This window comes from Pimephales promelas, chromosome 9 (assembly GCF_988280905.1).
Source record: "Pimephales promelas chromosome 9, fPimPro1.hap1.1, whole genome shotgun sequence".
Taxonomy (NCBI): Eukaryota; Metazoa; Chordata; class Actinopteri; order Cypriniformes; family Leuciscidae; genus Pimephales; species Pimephales promelas.
This window is the reverse complement of record NC_142777.1, coordinates 20,782,476-20,801,722: the sequence shown is the minus strand read 5'-3', so window position 1 is coordinate 20,801,722 and position 19,247 is coordinate 20,782,476. Positions and strand designations below refer to the sequence as shown.

General features: G+C 34.5%; 1 protein-coding gene across 1 annotated transcript; it reads right to left on the bottom strand.

Moving 5' to 3' along the window:
* Positions 1-117: 117 nt before the first annotated feature.
* asah1a (N-acylsphingosine amidohydrolase 1a) lies at positions 118-5,258 on the bottom strand. Its single transcript, XM_039665635.2, has 14 exons — positions 5,119-5,258; positions 4,951-4,994; positions 4,726-4,816; positions 4,440-4,523; positions 3,262-3,340; positions 2,550-2,624; positions 2,410-2,455; positions 2,163-2,307; positions 2,031-2,085; positions 1,764-1,845; positions 1,375-1,506; positions 1,171-1,294; positions 934-990; positions 118-759 (listed from the first exon to the last, which is right to left on the bottom strand). Exons 1-14 carry the CDS (start codon positions 5,185-5,187, stop codon positions 670-672), a joined length of 1,173 nt encoding a protein of 390 aa, XP_039521569.2. The 5' UTR covers positions 5,188-5,258; the 3' UTR covers positions 118-669.
* Between the last annotated feature and the right edge of the window lie 13,989 nt (positions 5,259-19,247).

Below are 19,247 nucleotides of genomic sequence, written 5' to 3'. Positions count from 1 at the left end.
GAATGAATCCACTATCCAGTTACAGAGGTGGAAGAACTTATAATTAACATATCGCTGAACTGTATTACACATAAAATTCGGCAAATTCCTCAATTTAAATAGAACATAGATCAGCAATGAGGCTGAAAAGATGTCTAGCCTTTATTGAAGCAACATTTTATTATAGAATTACCAGTTTTATATATTAATCTTGAAAAAAGTAAAATAAATTGTCATTTCAGGAATTTACATATTTAACACAATTATACATTTATAAATTACAAAAATACTTTTTAGCATCACGAAGGATTTCACAAAAAATCGATTTCCTAACAGAAAAAGGCAGCACTTACTGAAATTGACTTGTGTGCACTTGCAGATCGAAGAGCACACAAAAACATTTCTATTTAAAATGTGTGGTTACTCAAAGTTTGTTATGCAAGAGAAACATTTATGATTTTCACAATGTGTTGCAGTGATAAAGCAGAAAATTATAGTTATAGTGTAAAGTTATTAGTTATAACAGACATCCATGTGAACAGATATGAAACTGAAAGTTCAGAGGTAGAATTGCGACCATAACATTTTTTACACACTCCTTCCTGTACATGAACATTGGCCCTGTAATAACTGATCAAGAACAGTATTCTATATGCCTGATGCCTCAGCTCATTCAGAGATGATGGCAGATCACCACGGTGTACATGGATTTGGACAGTCTCTAATATAAGACTCCAGAGTTCCAGTTGACACTTCCATTAATGAGGTGTAGGTTGTCAACTGAAGACAGGACAGAAAATGGCTTCATTATGACTTCATACAACACTTGACCATTTGATGCAGAAATGTTAGCAAACACGCTCTCTTACTCATAGCATACATAAAATAAATTAAAACAAAAATCATGACATATAGTTTGAGGCTTTTGTTAACTCACTTTAAAGGCAGACTTACCTTATTAAGAACTGGTTTTGTTGACAGAACATCATATATTGATGACAGAGAAATTTTCTGTGGAAATTAAAAATATATTGTTGTCCATTATTACTTTTTTGTTGTCCATTATTAAACATGTCTTTATGAAAGTTCAGCTACAAATTAAGCTCATTTTAAAAGTGTTTGTAAACTAATTCAACTACTCTAAATTGCTACAACAAAGCCATTTTATTTCTAAAACAAAATGCCACATACCGCTTGTGTGGTTTGATTCATGCACTTCATTGCCGGTGTTCTACGGTCATCTAGGATCATAGGCTTTTCCCAGTGATCATAGTTCGTTTCCAGGACGTACCATCTCCTAAGCTCCATATCAAGTCTTAAACATCACAACAGTAGCAACAAATTCAGAGGGCAGTTTAAAACATTGCAGATAGAAATAGGATATATTTTACTTACTCCCAGATGTCTAACGTGTTTATTCTAGTCCTGGTTATCACACAACCCTGTCCTGTTCGGTTACCACCCAATATGAAGTAAGCAGGTGCTAGAAGTTTTGTCAGAGAAAGCTGGGCTTTAGCATCCTCATAACTGCAAGCAAAAATTAAAATTAGTTTTCTCCTATTTTTACTTTGAATATAAGCAACACATAAGTAGATACACACACAGAAGTGGCCAAAAGTGATGTCCGTAAGGGATATTTGATTTTAATGACCCTACAAGTCTGATTAAACCATAGAAATGGTTTTAATATTTATACTGTTGACTTAGAACTATGTGACTCTTGGTTAAGACAGCAAAATCAATGAAGTTGTGCTTTCATGTTACACTAGTGTTGTTGAATTTACCTTGTAGCATTTTCCAGGATTTTGCGAGTAAGAAAACCCATCCACATTCCATCTCTCTTGCCAATAATCCATTCCAGAATCCCTGTGAGAGTTCATTATGTTATCTAACCTGTCAACCATCAAGAACATCTAGCACCCATGATTTGTAGCTAATCTTAAGAAATGAATACTGTTGTGCATACTGTAGTTAGTTGTTTACAAAATTTTAACATTCAAGCAGAACTGTTTATACACTTGACACTTTAGATCATTTTAATAAAATCTTACCAATATAACCCCCATCAAAGTTGAAACGCTCGTTCATTGTTAGGGTCAGTTCACCCTAAACAAGTAAAAATGTTACTTGCTTTACATTTAAATAAACACAACCATCATATTTTTTTATGCCTACTCACTTACAGGTCTAATTCCAGTGAGAATGCCAACATATCCAGCAAAATTTGTTGATTTAAACACGGTTTTGTTATTCCTTTCGAAATTGACATTCACCACAAGAGGTTTAAGCTTCTCGGTTAAAGTCCATGTTTTATTCCGTCTATCCCACCTTCATGAGAAACACAATATTCTTAGGACATTATTTGAAGAGTATGTATGCTGCAGAAAATTCAAAGTGTTCTCAAATATCGGGCAAATAAACACATCCTACCCCATAAATAGTCCAAAGTCCAAATTCCGGGCATGATAAATATTTCCTGAACAAAAAGATAAAAAATACACAATAAAACACCTAAATGTGTCATTTAATTTGATCAAAAACAATGTGTGAACTAATTTATATCTTCTCACCATTAAGGTCTTCTGCAACAAGGGATGTGCAAACGGTGAAAACCTCATAAAAGATATTGAACAGCGTAATCTCACCTAGAGGGGTATAAATATAAAATTTAAATTAAATCATAGATTCAAGTTGGGGCTCTATTATTAGCTAAATTAGTGAGTGCCTTTGTTTTGATGAATTGTACCATTGTTGTTTGGGTGTTCTTTTATTTTATTTTGTTTATTATAAAACGGTTAGTTACAATCCTTGATTCTGATCACTAGCTGTGCTTTATTCACGATAAAACAGCTATGACCGCTTCACTCAACGACAATATTCATCACTGCGCAACACTGCAGTTCCAACTGTATGTTGTTTTTATTTGAGCTTTCAAGCATATATTTCACATTGAAATGTTGGACTATTTTTTTTTTCTAGCGGAAGGAAGGCTTTGTGATTTTACTGAAAATTGCACTAATACATTTTTTTTTTTTTACTTTAATATTTTTATTGTGTGGTAACCATTTTATAAACGCAATAAGGTACTTGAGGCAAGTGCTGTACCGTGAATAAGGGGTTACTCCGCTTCGTGCCGAACAACGCCGTTTAGCCGTTAATTATTCAAGATACAGCACAGCCTCTGGTACCTTATTGCTTGCATATTGTCTAGATCCAACCATTATGAACACATTTTAAAAAAAGAAAGAAAGAAAAAACGTATCAAAAGAGAAAAAATCTCACCCAGAGGGATGCCAGAAACAGCTGCTATTCCCTTAATTTCTTCATTGAAAGGGTGTGGAAGTGTGTCCACAATCAATGGCTACGAAACAGTGAGAAATATATAAAATAACAAAATATCAAACTACAATACCAGTCAAAAGTTTGGAAACATTACCATTTTTAAGGTTTTTGAAAGTGGTCTAATATGGTCATCAAGCCTGCAGTTATTTGATCAAAGCTGAATTTTCATCAGCATACTCCAGTCTTCAGTGTCACATGATCCTTCAGATAGCATTCTAATATGCCAATTTGATACTCATGTTGGAAACAGTTGTGTTTCCATTTGTTATTAATGTTGGAAACAATTGTGCTGTTTAATATTTTTTTGGAACCTGTGATACTTTCAGGATTCATTGATGAATAAAACATTAACAGCATTTATTTTATTCAAAATAAAAACATTTCTAACAATGCTGTTGCTGTTCTTTTTAGCTTTTTATTCGTTAAAGAATCCTGAAAAAAAGTATCTCAAGTTAAATAAACAAAAAATATTAAAGGGTTAGTTGACCCAAAATTGATGATGTTTTCTTGGTACACTTTAGGCCCCAAAGTGCCAATTGGGCATCGTTTAAATGCCACGGCCTACTTGAGCATTGTTTCTGACCATGTCCATCCCTTTATGGCCATGTCCATCCCTTTATGGCCAAGGCCAACATGTACCCATCCTCTGATAGCTACTTCCAGCAGGATAACGCACCATGTCACAAAGCTTGAATCATTTCAATTTGGTTTCTTGAACATGACAATGAGTTCACGGTGCTAAAATGGCCCCCACAGTCACCAGATCTCAACCAGATTAGCATCTTTGGGATGTGGTTTAACGGGAGCTTCGTGCCCTGGATGTGCATCTCCATCAACTGCAACATGCTATCCTATCAATATGGGCCAACATTTCTAAAGAATACTTTCAGCACCTTGTTGGATCAATGCCACATAGAATTAAGGCAGGTCAAACACAGTAGTATTAGTATGGTGTTCCTAATAATCCGGTGAATATATATATATATATATATATATATATATATATATATATATATATATATATATATATATATATATATATACACACACACACACACACAAAGTATCCAAAGAGTTTTTATAGATGTCGGAGTTTGTTCATACATTTAATTGCTTACCAGCTCCTCGTCCACTAAATCAATAAGTTTTCCATGGAAAAATCCCTTGGCGATGTCTTTTATTGTCTGTACCATTGTGAACAACTGAAAATCAACAGGATTTAATGTTGTTAATGATGTAAATACAATCACAATCCTCTTGTTTAACAAGACAGGACACACAAGACAGTTGCATACTCCAGACACGAGACAGCAGAGAATCAGCATTAAAAACATGTACAATACTGACAGAAACAAAGGTCCGAGCCCTAAAAGGTAACGTTAATGCATTATAAGGAGAGGTTACCTCTGTGTTTTTATCTTTGATCACTTGCGTCCATCTCTCACTAGGGGGTAAATCGAGATTTACAGTGTACCAGCTCACATTACCTTTAAACCTAGATAAATGACAAGAGAAGTTGAACATAATATCAAATCAGAGAAGTTAAACAGACAAGACCTCAAAGAAGAAACGTTATATGAAATGTAGGAGTACAAATAATTGGACATATGAAAAGAGTAACAGCAGTACGTTGGTCCTTTAGGTGGAAACATTCCACTTCTGCAATCCTCCAGCTGCAAATAAGAGAATTGAGAAAAGCATGACACCAGCAGTTGAAAACAGCTCTCAAAACAGCCTAATAAACTTTAGAATGTATATATCACTTCACTCTGGTGCAGCAACCGCATTCATTCTTACCCCATGAACAAACTGTGAGAAAATAAATAAAGATATAATCAAAGTATTGGCAACCGATGTTAGCTTCATTGTCTGTCCGCCAAGTTTTCCACAGGTTCAATCATTCAACTGCGGAAGGAGGAAGTGCGAGAAAATGAGCTTCAGGGTGGAATGTACCATAATGTTAGAGGGACACGGATAATGTTATGCATCTTTAATTTTTTAAAGAAATGTTAACAGACGTTTTATTCTATTTTTAATATTAAGACATGGATTAGTTGATATTTAATTGATTTCATTTGGCTGTGCTTGTTTATGAGTAGGCAGCACTCGCAGGCAGCACTACTAGCCCCCCGCCATTCAGCGGCTTGAGCTTCCCCCCGGACACGTGATTAGAATAGAAAGTTCAAGTTCACTTGTTTTGATTTTGTCTAGCGAGGGAATCACGAGGGAGCTGTCAAAAGCCACTACGAGGTTTTGTTTCTCCTATTTCAGCGTCTGACCAATGGTTGGATTTTTTTTGAGACCATTTACGCCACATTAAAAAGAAAGCAGCTACTTCTGATATGATATAATATTGATTTTTATGTCATTATTATAACTTTTTATGACATGTTAGGCTAATTATGAGAAAAATGTCGTGACATAGCCTACTAAGTTATAAGATAAAAAGTCAAGAAATCGAATTTTGTCAAACCTTTTTATAATATAGGCCAATTTTTACTTTATCTCATAATAATTACTATGTCCTAATTTCAACTTTTTATCTTATTTTTAGACTTGATCTCAACGACTAACCAGGACTTTTTTCTTATGTGGTGGAAATGGGTTTCCATACATAGTTCAGCAGCTATCTATGAGCAATCAGCTATCTTTGGCTACTCAGCACATATTATGAAAGGAAAACAAAACGTGTCAGAGCTTGTAAATAACCTATTTGTATTTTTTTTTGTAAGTTGTAGGCCTACCTTTAAATATATATATATATATATATATGTGTGTGTGTGTGTGTGTGTGTGTGTGTGTGTGTGTGTGTGTGTGTGTGTGTGTGTGTGTGTGTGTGTGTGTGTGTGTGTGTGTGCGTGTGTGTGTGTGTGTGTGTGTGTGTGTGTGTGTGTTGCAATTTAGAGGAATTTAGCAATAATTGATAATGAAAACAAAGAGGATTCTAAGAATGGAAATACAGGGATAATAGAAATAAAGATAAGATAACAATTAAGAAACATCTGTAATATGTCTAGTTTTTAAATGTTAGTTGATACACATAGAGACAATGGTACTTTTATCCTATGTATTAAGGAAATAAACATTGCAAGACAGTGTCATTGACTGAAGTTTGTGACAGTTGCGCTGCGTCAAATAACGAACAATTTTACATTGTGCCCAATTAGTAGGCTACATGTCTTAACTCATCATTAGTCATAGTAAAGTCATTATTAAATCTGGTATTAGTACATACTTATTCATGTACTATTGTAAAGTGTTATCAGAAATAGGAAAGATTAACTTTTTTTGTTTTGTAATGAAGTAATTTTAAGGATTTGGGGAGACAGGGATGATAAATAAACATAGAATAGAATCACAGGAGGGCGCTAAAATAACTAGGATAAATCACTTTTAATGATTAACTATTTCCAGCAGGAGGCAGTATAATCCTGCGTATGGTGACAAAAAATAGTGTTGGCCACAAAAATAAATAAATAAATAAATAAATAAAAATAAAAAAAAATCTATAATGAACATATTCTTAATGGGACTTACAACTGACAAACTTACCTTTCCAGCAATATGAGGATTTATTATGAGGACTATTATGAGGATTTACTATTTATTTTCGAAGTCAAATTGAAATCTTTAATGAAAAGCTTCCTCAGCGGAAAAGAACACACTAGCTAGCCATAATGAAAAAGAGTAAGCAATTCAGTTTGAAAACCATGTATTATTTATTGAATCTGAACTTTTTGAAGTCTTTTGTCCACTGACTGCACCATTACCATATTTGTACTGCAAAACAAATCCAAACTCACTAAACTGACAACATAGCTGCCTCAGTTTCCATTACAGAGAAAGAACATTAATCCACTAAAAGAGGGTTCACACAAACACTCTCAACTTTGGCTAAAGCGGATTTATAGCAACCCCTGTGCTGGTGGGCATACAGGAAATAAACTCCCAGCAAACATTTTGTGCTGACATATTGTAGTTTTAATTTTTTTTTTTTTTTTGTGCCAGGGGATTCAGCCTGTGAACTGCAAAAAAGTAAAAAAAAAATATGTTTCTTTAAAAAGAGTAATAATAATACTTAAAAAGTACATTTGAAGAGTTCAGATGCAAAAGCCTCTAAGTTCCATTTAAAATTCTCTTCTAGAATGATAATTTTTATCAAGCTTGTATATTTAAGTTCAGTAATTTATTTTAAATGGCAATGAAGATTACCTATGAATTGTCATTTAAGTGAAATTACTGAACTTATATAGACCATTTCACAAGATGTAAACAACACTGGCCCAGAAGCACTTCCTGTTTCAGTTTTTTAACACTACATAAAAGCTGGGATAAAATACAACCAACAGAACATTTAAAACTGAATCAAAAAGTTAAACAAACAACTTTAAGATGTTTTCTTTACATGTGAAATAAAGAAAACAGTTACAAACTGAAACAGGAATCGCTTCTGGACCAGTGTTGTTTACATCTTGTGAAATGGTCTATATACAAGCTTGATAAAAATGATTATTCTAGAAGAAAATTTCAAATGAGGCTTTTGCATCTGAACTCTTCATTTACTTTTTCAAAAATGGTAATAAAAATGAGGATTCCCCACACCGAAACATTTAATACAAGAAAGTATAGTTTGTGTTGAATACAGGCAGTTAACTTGCCTACATACTGGACCCCTAATTCATATTCTTTGCATATTTTTTGTTTTATTTTGAATTTAGCCCATAGATTAGAATCATTAGCACCCTGTTTTTCAGTCTACAAAAATGCAAACACAAAACCATGAGCAGCCACCTATGTATCACAAAATCTGAGCATTTCTGTCATTGATTATATAAACATTCAGGTTTCTGCAGCTTTAAAATACAAGCACACCTCCTGCAGAGAGGTGAATGAAGCACAGAGAGGAGTTTGAGTTATGAGCCTTTCACGAACAGGAGATAAAAGCAGACTGGCTGCTCAGCCAGCTGAGGATCCTCAATTAAACACTTCCCCGTGATTAGGGCCCCTGATAGAACTTATCTCCAGAGTCAGGTCTGCACCCACCTAATGGGTTGTTACATCAACACAAACACAAAGTGATGCATGGCATTTCACAGAACCTGTTTTTACCAAATGCATCTTTTTTTTGGATATTGGAACAACATTCCAGTTAACCAATCAGATTTGAGGGAATATTATAAATATTTAGTTAGACTTTATTTGGAGTACTTCTTTATTGTACAATGCACATTTCTTAATTTTAAGAATAAAATTTAGTAATAATATCAATATAAGTAAGTCTATCACTATTAGTCTTTAAATGCAAGATATTTAAAGACTAATAATCCCACTTTAGCACAATCAAATATACTTAAATATGTCTTTAGTTGGACCTTAGCACTATTTCTGGATAACTAAAGTTGTTCCAATTGAGCAGACTTTAAGTATCTCAGTTTAGTATACCAACGGTACAATGGAATTTATGTACAAAAATATGTAAATGTATTAAACTTAGCATAAAATAAATGTATTTCAAATTCATCAGTGTATTTATTTGGTATTTTCCAAAATATATACCAAATATTGTATAAATGAAATGGTTAGAAATCATATTTGTTTCATGTGCTTTTATAGGGGCAGTGGCACAGGGAGGACCTTATAAACACAAATGTAGGACCTCCAAATGTCTCAAACTGTGCATGCCCTGAAATATAGGGCATAGTCAAATGATATGTCAGTAAATATGATAATTTATTTGTAGTATACTTAGTATGAAACAAATATATTTTAAATATACTGTATTTTGATATATGTTTTTTCATTCAGCTGACAGTGACATTCAAAATGAAACTGCATATTTTTCAAAAGTTACATATGATTACACATAATTACAAAGGTTTATTACATGCCCATAATAAAAAGTTTGATGTTCCAATTAAAACATTTTGACCACAGTATGTGAAACTTGTTTCTTCCGCAGAGTAAAATAATAAAAAAAAACACAAAAAACATTGTGTGATATAAAGTCACAATAATGAGAAACAGCCACAATTGTGCAAAATAATGTTGCAATAAACTTTTTATTTATTTATTTATGAGGTAAAAACATATGGAGGACCAAAACAAACAATCAAACGAATACATGTAATAATAGGAAATAAATAAGGGAATAGAATTTCTGCAGATTTGGACCTCCTTAAGATAAAATAAAAAATTAAATAATAAAATAAAATAAAATTCTTCTTCCTTGCAAATGTAGACTAAACACGAATCTTCTTCGACACTAATCTAGGGCTTGTGAATCCTAAGCAGATCAGAAAGACAACCACCTGGACTTGTTGGATCTAAATCCAGTTAAAGTAAAAAGCTTTAGCAAGCTCAGACATTGTTTTGAGGCGTAAGCAGCAACAGACAGTAATAAGATGTGATTTATTGGAACAATGTCATGTCAAAAGGAGGTTAACTACTAGGCAGTGCTATAGGGAGTGGTTAGCTAGTGGCTATGGTGATCCAATTAAGCCTCGGTAAGCATCTATCAAATGTCACACACTCTTAGGTTGACAGATCCTATTTGCCTCTATCAACAGCATCTCTGAGAGAAAGTAAGAAGTGATGTGAAATGTTACACTTCTGACATATGTTTGGTGCCATTAATGCAAAAAGAACAGGACTGTGTGATATGTGAAGCATACACTCCATGTAATACCACTAGAACTGCCGAGGAACTGTTATCAAGCTACACAGAGATAACTTTTCTTCCTCAGAGAATATAGCTACATTTAACCTTGGATAATTAGTGTTAGCATCCCCTTTGCTAAATGGTTACTCTACTCAGAGTTCAGTTAGTTCATCATTTAATGTTCTGTCTAAAAGTTCTTCTAAATTAGTACTTCGAAAAGCTCTCTGATTTTACTGATTTATATGGGGTTAGAATTGTAATCACACCACCTCCAATGTAGACTGAGAAGGGTTATGAAGGTATTTGAAGCCATATGCTATGATATACAAAGATGTATAATGATGATATATTATTATTATTATTATTACAAAACAAGAGATATGAAATTATTGAGAACATTTTAATTGACATTGACCTGAATTGAGCTGGATGATGACATCGATGTTTCCAGCCAAGCTGCTTTATAGCTGATTGATGGATTTTGCAACATTGACATTGGTATTGAACTAAACTGAACCAACATTGAATGAATTGAGCTGAATAATGACACTATTGTCTTCTGTATAGATGAAATGAACTCATTTCATTATTGTTGAAATGTACACAGCTTTAACTAAATTGAGCTGAATAATGACAATATTATTCAGCTGCTTTGAATTTGTCTTATATTTAATGAAGTTCACAGCATTGATCATTATTTTCAGAAGCTGAAATATCATTTTAGCATTTTGTCAAAAAAATTGTTTTATTAAAAGGGCAACTTTATTTATTATTAATCCTTGTCTTTATTATGTATCTTTAAAAAAAATATTATATAAATAATAAAGATAAAACAAAAAAAGTAGTTTAGGAAATTTAATGGAGAAAATTGTTTACTTTTAAACTCATCAACTTCGCAATACTATAAATGATGCACTGTCACCTATATTCTTTCCTCATCCAGATAAAAAGGTAAAATGTATGTATTAAAAACGGACCATATTTTTTGGTTCTTTGAAGAAAGGCTACTTTGAGTAAGTTAAGAAAAATAAAAGAAAGAAAATGAGAAATCTCAAAAGGGAAAGAAAAAAAAGAAAAAAATAACAATAACACAAAAGCTTGCTGAGTTTGCGGGAAAATTTCTCAAGTTGTCATGTTGTAATTGCTTCTGTCTTAGTTCTGTGAGTGATGCACTTCCACCAAACTCATTAATTGCAACCCACAACCGAACATTAGGAACATATTGGATTACAGATATTCATAGTCATGAATAGCCTAATTACCAACATGATTTCAGATAAATTAAGCTACTCATTTTCCATTAGGCTCTGTCACAGAACACGACACTAATAGCACATCAAGTTTGTTATTAACCTTATAGGCGTCCTTGGTCCTGACTGCTGGCCGTGCACACAGGAACAATGATTAAACTGAAGCCTCTTCAACACAAGATAAGGCAGACCATTGAATGAATCTCAATGCATCAAAATAGATAAGCCTAATACTTCAATACTCAAAAGGATCGGATGTGATGTGAAAGTAATACTAATATTAGATTCATTAATCTTTAACTACTTTGAGACATTACACGGATATTATGTGGTCGGTGGCTATGCACAATATATTGTTTTAGTAGTTGGCACAGAAATAGAAAGGAGAATTTTGTACAGTATCAGTTTGGTTCTTTGTCATTGTCTTCCAGTGACAAAAGACTTAAGGACAGGAACTTAATGAAAGTGTCTATCAGTGCAGGGTTGGAAAGCGCGCCTCAGAAAGCTCCTTCAGTTCTTCTGATAGAGAGGCTTTCATCCGTCATTGTCTGGAAGTTCCACAGACAGGTGCTGTATTTAGCAGGGGTATTTAGGTGTATTGTACTTCAAGGGGCAATAACTCCTGAAATCTTCCAGCAGAACCTCTATGTGGAATAGAGGGGAGAGAAAATCTTTAGAAAATAATATAATTTGGAATGGCTTTGGTGAAAGAAAGTGCACGTGGTTTTGCATAATGAATTATGGCCGTCCTAATTAGCAGACAGATGACAAGAGACATCATGAGAAAAATGGTTTACTTTAGTTTCAGATTTCAGTGAAATAACAGAACAGCTGGTGCTGCCATTAATAGCTCTGCTGGTATGAATTAGAAAACAGAGGTACTGTAGTAATTAGCTTATATTAATAATGATAATGGTTACATTGAGAGAAAAAAAAAGACACTGCATTTAATGTATGCCATTGTTATCATTTAATACCGCACAATGAAGTGTGAAATCGTGTAAAAAAGGAGGGGAGTAATGAAATTATTTTGAATTTTAAACGCATTATGAATCATTCATGCATGTAATTGTTTTTGGCTTTTAACTACATTATGTGACTACAGATTATGCCAGAGTGCCAATAATATAACCCTGAAGCTTAATTCATTCAGAAACATGAACACAGAGGTGATGTGCCCCTAGGTAAGGGTCCTCTTTTGTGTTCTTAAGAGTGGAATTTTAGGTGACCAGCGTACTAAAGCCCTAATAATAGTTTTCCAGGAGGAGGAGTGAGAAATTCATGTTTCACAGATCTGTGAAATCTGGCCGAATCTGCCAAATCTGTGTTTTCTCACACAACTCCTGTAAAAGTGACCTACTGGTTTTCGGAAAACTCAAATGGTTTTCTGAGCAATCTAACTCTGAATAATTTGAATGACATATATAAGTTTGCATTTTCACAAAAATGAATTCTTTTCACAAATTAAATTAAATTCTGGATTGCATCAAACATGTCTAACTCTGTCTGGCATTTATTTGAGTCACTTCCTGTACATTTGTGGATGGCTGCACATTTGTGGATTTTGTTACATTTTTAGGGTCAAGATGTGCAGACAAATCCACAAATAGTTTGCCAAATCAAGCCAATCAGATAATGGCAACATTGCGCTGACCAATCGTAGCACTCCTAGCCACAACCAATACTCACAAATACTTTTTGCACATCTGAAAGGAACTAAGGGCACTTAATTCAAACAGAGTTAAAGTGCTGTTTGTGAGGTTAAAACACCCCATTTTCAAAAGATTGTTGGTGTTAAAGGCTTCTATATTTACATAAGGATAAACTAAATTATACACAAATTATGAACAATTAACAGATTTCTCGCATCATTATCACCAAATACAATGGGTAGACTCTGACATCAAAAGCAAATCACAAGCAAACCCATTACAATCAGTGAGAATGTTGAAGCAGCAGTGGGTTAAAAAACAATCCACCCCTTCCAACCCCAAACAAATAAATACTTAAATGGAGAGACACCACATTTAAATAAAGCACTAGAGCGAGGATACTCGCCCAGTGTCATTGTCCGATTGTTGCATGGTCAATTCCTCTAGAATAGATTAACTTGTTAATACCAGGTGACCGCCGATCCATAAACAAATAAGAATATTATGCAGCCATCAAGCAGCTCATTGCAATGATGATCCCACACACACTAAAAAAACACAACTCCCAAACAGATGGCGTGATGAAGCCTCTTGACAGTAAAGTTCCCATCCCCTGCAATAGAACTTGCATTTGTGCAGTTATACCTCAGAGTTCCATTAAGGCTTCTTTTCAACAAAGCATCTTATCAAAGCAACAGTTACACATTGAAGGGATGATTATGCAATAAATATCTCACTGAATTATTTGAAGGCTGATGAATGATGAAATCACACATCAATTTTATAAACATGTTAAAAAAACAACTTCTAAACAATTTACAAATCAGCTAATGTCAGTTATATTTCTACTACAGATCTCAACTTCTGTATTCATAAGAGTCAATACTTCAAAAGATAAAATGATTTGTTATTTAAAGTGCCTACCAATAGTCCCTGGCAACTGGATAGAATAGATGAGTCACTTACACAGTCAAAAACAACAACAGCTAAATCATCACCCAGAATTGATCAAATTATCACCATAACATACTACCATGTAGAAATGTTACATCAGTCTCTTCTGATGAAAAATACATGAAAAGGCTCCATATCTCGACCAGACAAAGTCCCAATAGAAAGAAAAGATAAAACAGGACACATATGAGAGAACTCTGGGAAAGTGTCGGAAAGACTGTAGGGGAAACTCTCCCACTTTTTAAGGCCACGTTCTTGTAGCAATACTGATGGCCTGAATATCGCAATCCGATAACAAATTGAATATTTTATGAACAATAAATTACATCACAATGGATTTGTTTTTCTTTCTCCTTGCCACGTATACTTGGATCAATCTGTCAGCCATGACTGAAACCACTATTCTTTTAATCAGTCCTCAAACATAAAAGTAGAGTCAGGTCAGTTTAGAAATGAAGTCACAGGTAATCGCAGCCCTGCTGATATTTGGAAAAATGCACAATTGTGAGTGGCCAAAAAAGATGTCCGGAGGGGATATTTGTTTATTTTACATATAAGGGAGGATCAAATCACTAAGCTTGGTTAGGGTATTAATCTTACAAAATGATTTGGCAGAAAAGGCAAACTCCAGCAAAATATTTCCTTTTACTAAACAAAAAGCTTACAGGAAAAAGCATAATTGACTACAACATACTTAGTTCTCTCTTGTTTTTGCATGTGTTCATAATTTCTTTTCTGTATGACAGCCTGGCGAAAATTGTCTAAACAATTGACTCCAAGCACAACTACACAATATGGACACATACTCTTTAACAACTTTTTAAATAATATATGAATAAAGGGTAACTACTGTATGTCAATTTTCCTAGGGCCAACCATCAGTTTCAGGATTAGTTTACGGGAGGTTGTCAAGAAAAACTATAAAATATAAAGTTCATAGGTCATTTAATATATTTGCCTGCTGAATGCTGTGATTGATCAATCAGAATCAAGTATTCCAGAGAGCTATAAAATACATCGTATGTACAATGGATTAAAAAACGCATACAATCCAGCATGAAAATAAAACAAATTTAGTTGAAAAACATAAACCTGCAATCATGTATCTGCAGTCCACACTCTTTTAGATGCTAAATGTATTGGTTTTTGTTTGCATGCTTGCCCATAAATCATCTGAAACTTGGATTTATCTCACCATAACAGAATAAAAAATAACCTGCTTCATTCAATTTTACTCACACTCCACTCAAATCATGTATATTTTTACTGCCATTTTAGTGCTGAGTAGATACAACCGAGGGGAGGCATGACTGAGCCCACAAATCCATCTTTATGCGGCATATCATCTCTGACTGAGCTCTTGCAGAGTTGTGCTCCATGCTAAATGGAACGAAGTCAGGCGAATATGATGGTCCATTAGGAATGGCTCAGTTTGGCAGCGGGTTAGACTGTAGCAGGTGACAGGGTGATGAATAGCTTTCGGCAGGAGTCGGGGCGTATAGATGGCAGATAGGGCAAGGCTGTGGAAATAGAGAAAACTGCAGGTTAAGCCCCAGTGCCCGTGTGATTGAGTCTCCATTTGGTATAGCAGCTGGGGCATTCACCACTGGAGTCCAGAAGTCAGCCGCTGAATCGAGAGTTTCGATGACTTCAAATGCTCTGCACTTGGTATTCCTTAACCGGAACACAAAGGATATGCAAAGCTTTTCAATTATTACTTTTTAAGAGACAAAAATAACAAAAAAGTACTTTTTCCTAGTGTGGGGTGTATAATTCATGACTCACCTGTCGAATATCATAAGGGAAGATGACCAAGAAGTTTTCCAGAAATTCGATAAAATAACTCGACGTATTACTCAAACCACACAAATCTGTCAAATGAAATCAGTTTTTTTTAATTTCCTTAATTATGTTATGTACAGTACATCTCTCTAGTGGATTTAAAAGGCTGCCAAATTAGTATTACTTAAAATCAAGTTAGAAAACTGTCTTGAAAGATCTCCATGCAAACTGTTCCAAGATTGTTTGGCACGTTTTTGATGAGAAATATACAAAGCAAAGTGTTTGTCATCACTGAGACAAAAGACACTCGATAAAGAGCCTCTTGCAGACTGATAATTAGGAATGACCTCCAGATATCACTAAAAGTGATAAAATCATCATCAGTGAACATAAAACCATGTGCAACCATATTAATTATTCATGCCCCAATGCATGAATCAGAAAACCACTGAACCAAAAGTAAATGCTTAATGATTAATAATGTAAAATTAATTTTCACAGTGTACACAAGCATTGGAAAGAGTCGGCTTTTAAAAAAAATGTTGCCCACGTGCAGTGGTTAATTTACAATTAAATCAGATGAGTGATCTGCAGCGAGTGATTAGTAAGGACTGTGTGCACTAGAAGATTGTTCAGTTGGTGTAACAGCTGTGAGTGAAGAGCTGGAAGTCGAGGGGAATGTCTTGTGATGTGATTACTTAACAGATCCCCACAATTGCTTGTTAAATTGTGCATGACTAATAGACCTGTTCAAGGACAAATTTGTGTTGACATGTTTGATGGAGTACATTCTCTAGGCCTGATGGTTACCTATTTGCAAGTTTATCACATACAGAGTTAATGACAACCCAACTTTCCTGATGCGGAGGAGGGGGAAGAGGATGCTGTTGGTCAAAACACTTTGAAGGTGCTTATGGATTGAAATTCTAACTTTAATTAACTCACCTTTCATAGTATTTTGACTCTCTGGATCTGTTTGTCCTTTTATGTACACAAATTTAAATTATAATGCCAGATTTACCTTGTCACACCAATCTGTTTCATATTTAAGAGCTAATTAATCTACACTTAAAAGTCTTCACTGTAAATCATTTTGATGATAAATTACCAAAACACAAATACATCTTTTGTAATCAAGCTTAAAAAGCTAATTTCTGTAATACAATGACACCTCTGAATTAGGAAATGACAGCTCATAAATCATGCTATGACTGAGGTTAATGTCTCATCAGCCTTGTGTTCATAATGTATTTATTTTCTGTCCATTATGCATACAACGTCTCAGTTTGTGCATTAAATGCTTTGTTTAGTTGCACTATATTAGTTGAAGAAATTAGAGCAGTGCATCAGTGAATACAGAATAAAATAAATTGTATCCAAAATGTCCATAATAAGGTTTGTCTTAGCCAATGTGCTCCAACTGAAAGACACATAATGAATGATATGCAGGATGAATCTAAGGAAGTGAAGTATTAAAATAAATGGAAGTTTGAAGGTTTTATAGACTTAATAGAATGAGGGATGGATGGATATATTTTTTATTGCAATTCAGTAAATTCAGAAAATGCCAATTTCCAATCTAAAGTTTGTTGTGGCCAATGCAATTCAAATTTTCCATAGAATTTTTTAATTTTTAACTAAAAGGGAGCCAACTGTTTAATTCTGAGTTTTGCCCAAGTGGCAACCCTCCCATCTCTCTTGAATCCAACACGGAAGTGAGTCAAGAGACTGAAATTCATTGACTGGCCACTAGGGACAGGCTCCAAAAGAGAGTCAATACCAGTCCCAATGTCCCCTCAACTTTACAGCAGCAAAAACATGTTTACAGCCTGGTACAAAAAGTGGTTTTAATATGCATTACTAATTTTGCCCTTCATGACAACTGTCTGATTTTTTTTATAACTCATTTTTTTTTAATTATATTAAAGTTCTGCATAATTAAGGGGGTGGCCACTTGACAGGTGGATTGCCGATGCTGTCAGTTCTAGCCGTTTGTCTGTAATCAATCTGTAAACTGTCACATCAACCCAGCTAATCCCGCATCTTTGCCCATTTTCAGATAATCACAACACCATAAAATGACGCGTTGCCAAGATGGCGACTGTAACGGTTGTGGACAAACTCCTAGAAATATAATTCCAGGTACATCTGTTGTTAACACATTACAATAACTGACATTCTGATTGTACGAATGATTCTAAACAGACAAGATGTTTAGAATCATTCTAAGGGTGAATCATTAGGGAGGATGCCTAAGGCCAAACAAAATATCCTGTTCCTGGGTGAGTAAAAGAAAGACACCTTCCTCACCTAAGAAGCAGCAGCAATGGCAGCTCCAGTCTGCCAGATTAAATGATAGACTGACCACAAATCAATGGCAAACTGGTTCTTTTTAAAGCCCCAGATAAATCTTCTCTAATCTGTGCTGTGCAGGTGTGCGCCACACATACAAGCACAGAGTCCATCTAACCTCCCAAGAGTTCACAATAAATCAAATACTAGAAAGCCCAGCAGCTATACCCTACTCAATGCCATTTTATATTAAAGCTCAGAATTAAAACCATATAGTTCATTTCCTTTTTACACACTGGATGGTGGCTTGATAGTATGCTGAAGTAAGTGTAAGTAAGTAAATAAGTAATTAGTGGAAAATTCCACTAATTAATCCCTGTGTGACTAATCTGAGGATGATTCATGCTGTCTAAATCAATGTCCACTGAATTTAAACTAATAAAAAAACACACAAATGGTTTATGTCCACGCCAAAGAGTCTTTCATTTATTCAATGAGCCATGATACAGTTTTTCCACTTTTAAAGATATGTGTAATCTATTGATAGCAGCACACAGGCTTTCTTTCACGATTCAGTCAGTGATGGATTCCTTTAATAACCACAATTTCTATAGTTCTTCTTCTGTATGTCTGCAATCATACTGATTTTATATCTTAGCTTATTAGGGTTTAAATGGATAGTTCATTCAAAAATGAAAATTCTGTCAATAATTACTCACCCTCATGTCATTCCAAACCCGTAAGACTTCAATTTATCTTTGGAACATGAAGATCTTTTTGAGGAAATCTGAGAGCATTCTGTCCCTCCTTTGACACTTTGATGCTTCATAAAGTTCATAAAGAGATTGTAAAACTAATTCAAATTAAGTGAATTTTCTGATCAACAAACATAACCTAAAGCTAAACTGAACCTGCTTGAGGCACAAGAACAAACCTCTTGCGGAAGCTCAAATGTGCGGCGTAAAATGAGAATGAACCTCATTGCTTCGTCAAGCAAACATGTTATAGCTTCTGTTAACCACAACCGATGTGGGTCGATGAATGTAAGGGGCTGTTACAGATGGCAACTTCATCCGTTTTCTCAGATCAGATAGCTATCTGATTTATCAGAACGATTCCACCTGGATTTCCACCTGGTCACATAAATGTGTTTTTGCAAAACCGATCTTCAATTTCCACGCTATATGCAGATTTAATGGAGTTCACGTCACTGAAAGCAACAGATGAGCTGCATTTTATTGATCATCAGCTAATTTCAAAAATCAAAGAGAGCAATAAGAGAGGGCAGCAACAGCTCTGGTAAGATCATTTAGTTTCTTTACTTTTAATGAAGATGAT

Coding starts and splice junctions, on each gene's coding strand:
- asah1a (XM_039665635.2), bottom strand. CDS start 5,187: ATGAAGCTAACATCGGTTGCCAATACTTTGATTATATCTTTATTTATT. Junction 3,341..4,439: donor ATTTAGTGGACGAGGAGCTG/GTAAGCAATTAA, acceptor ACTGTTTCGTAG/CCATTGATTGTGGACACACT. Junction 2,086..2,162: donor TTCTCACTGGAATTAGACCT/GTAAGTGAGTAG, acceptor TTACTTGTTTAG/GGTGAACTGACCCTAACAAT.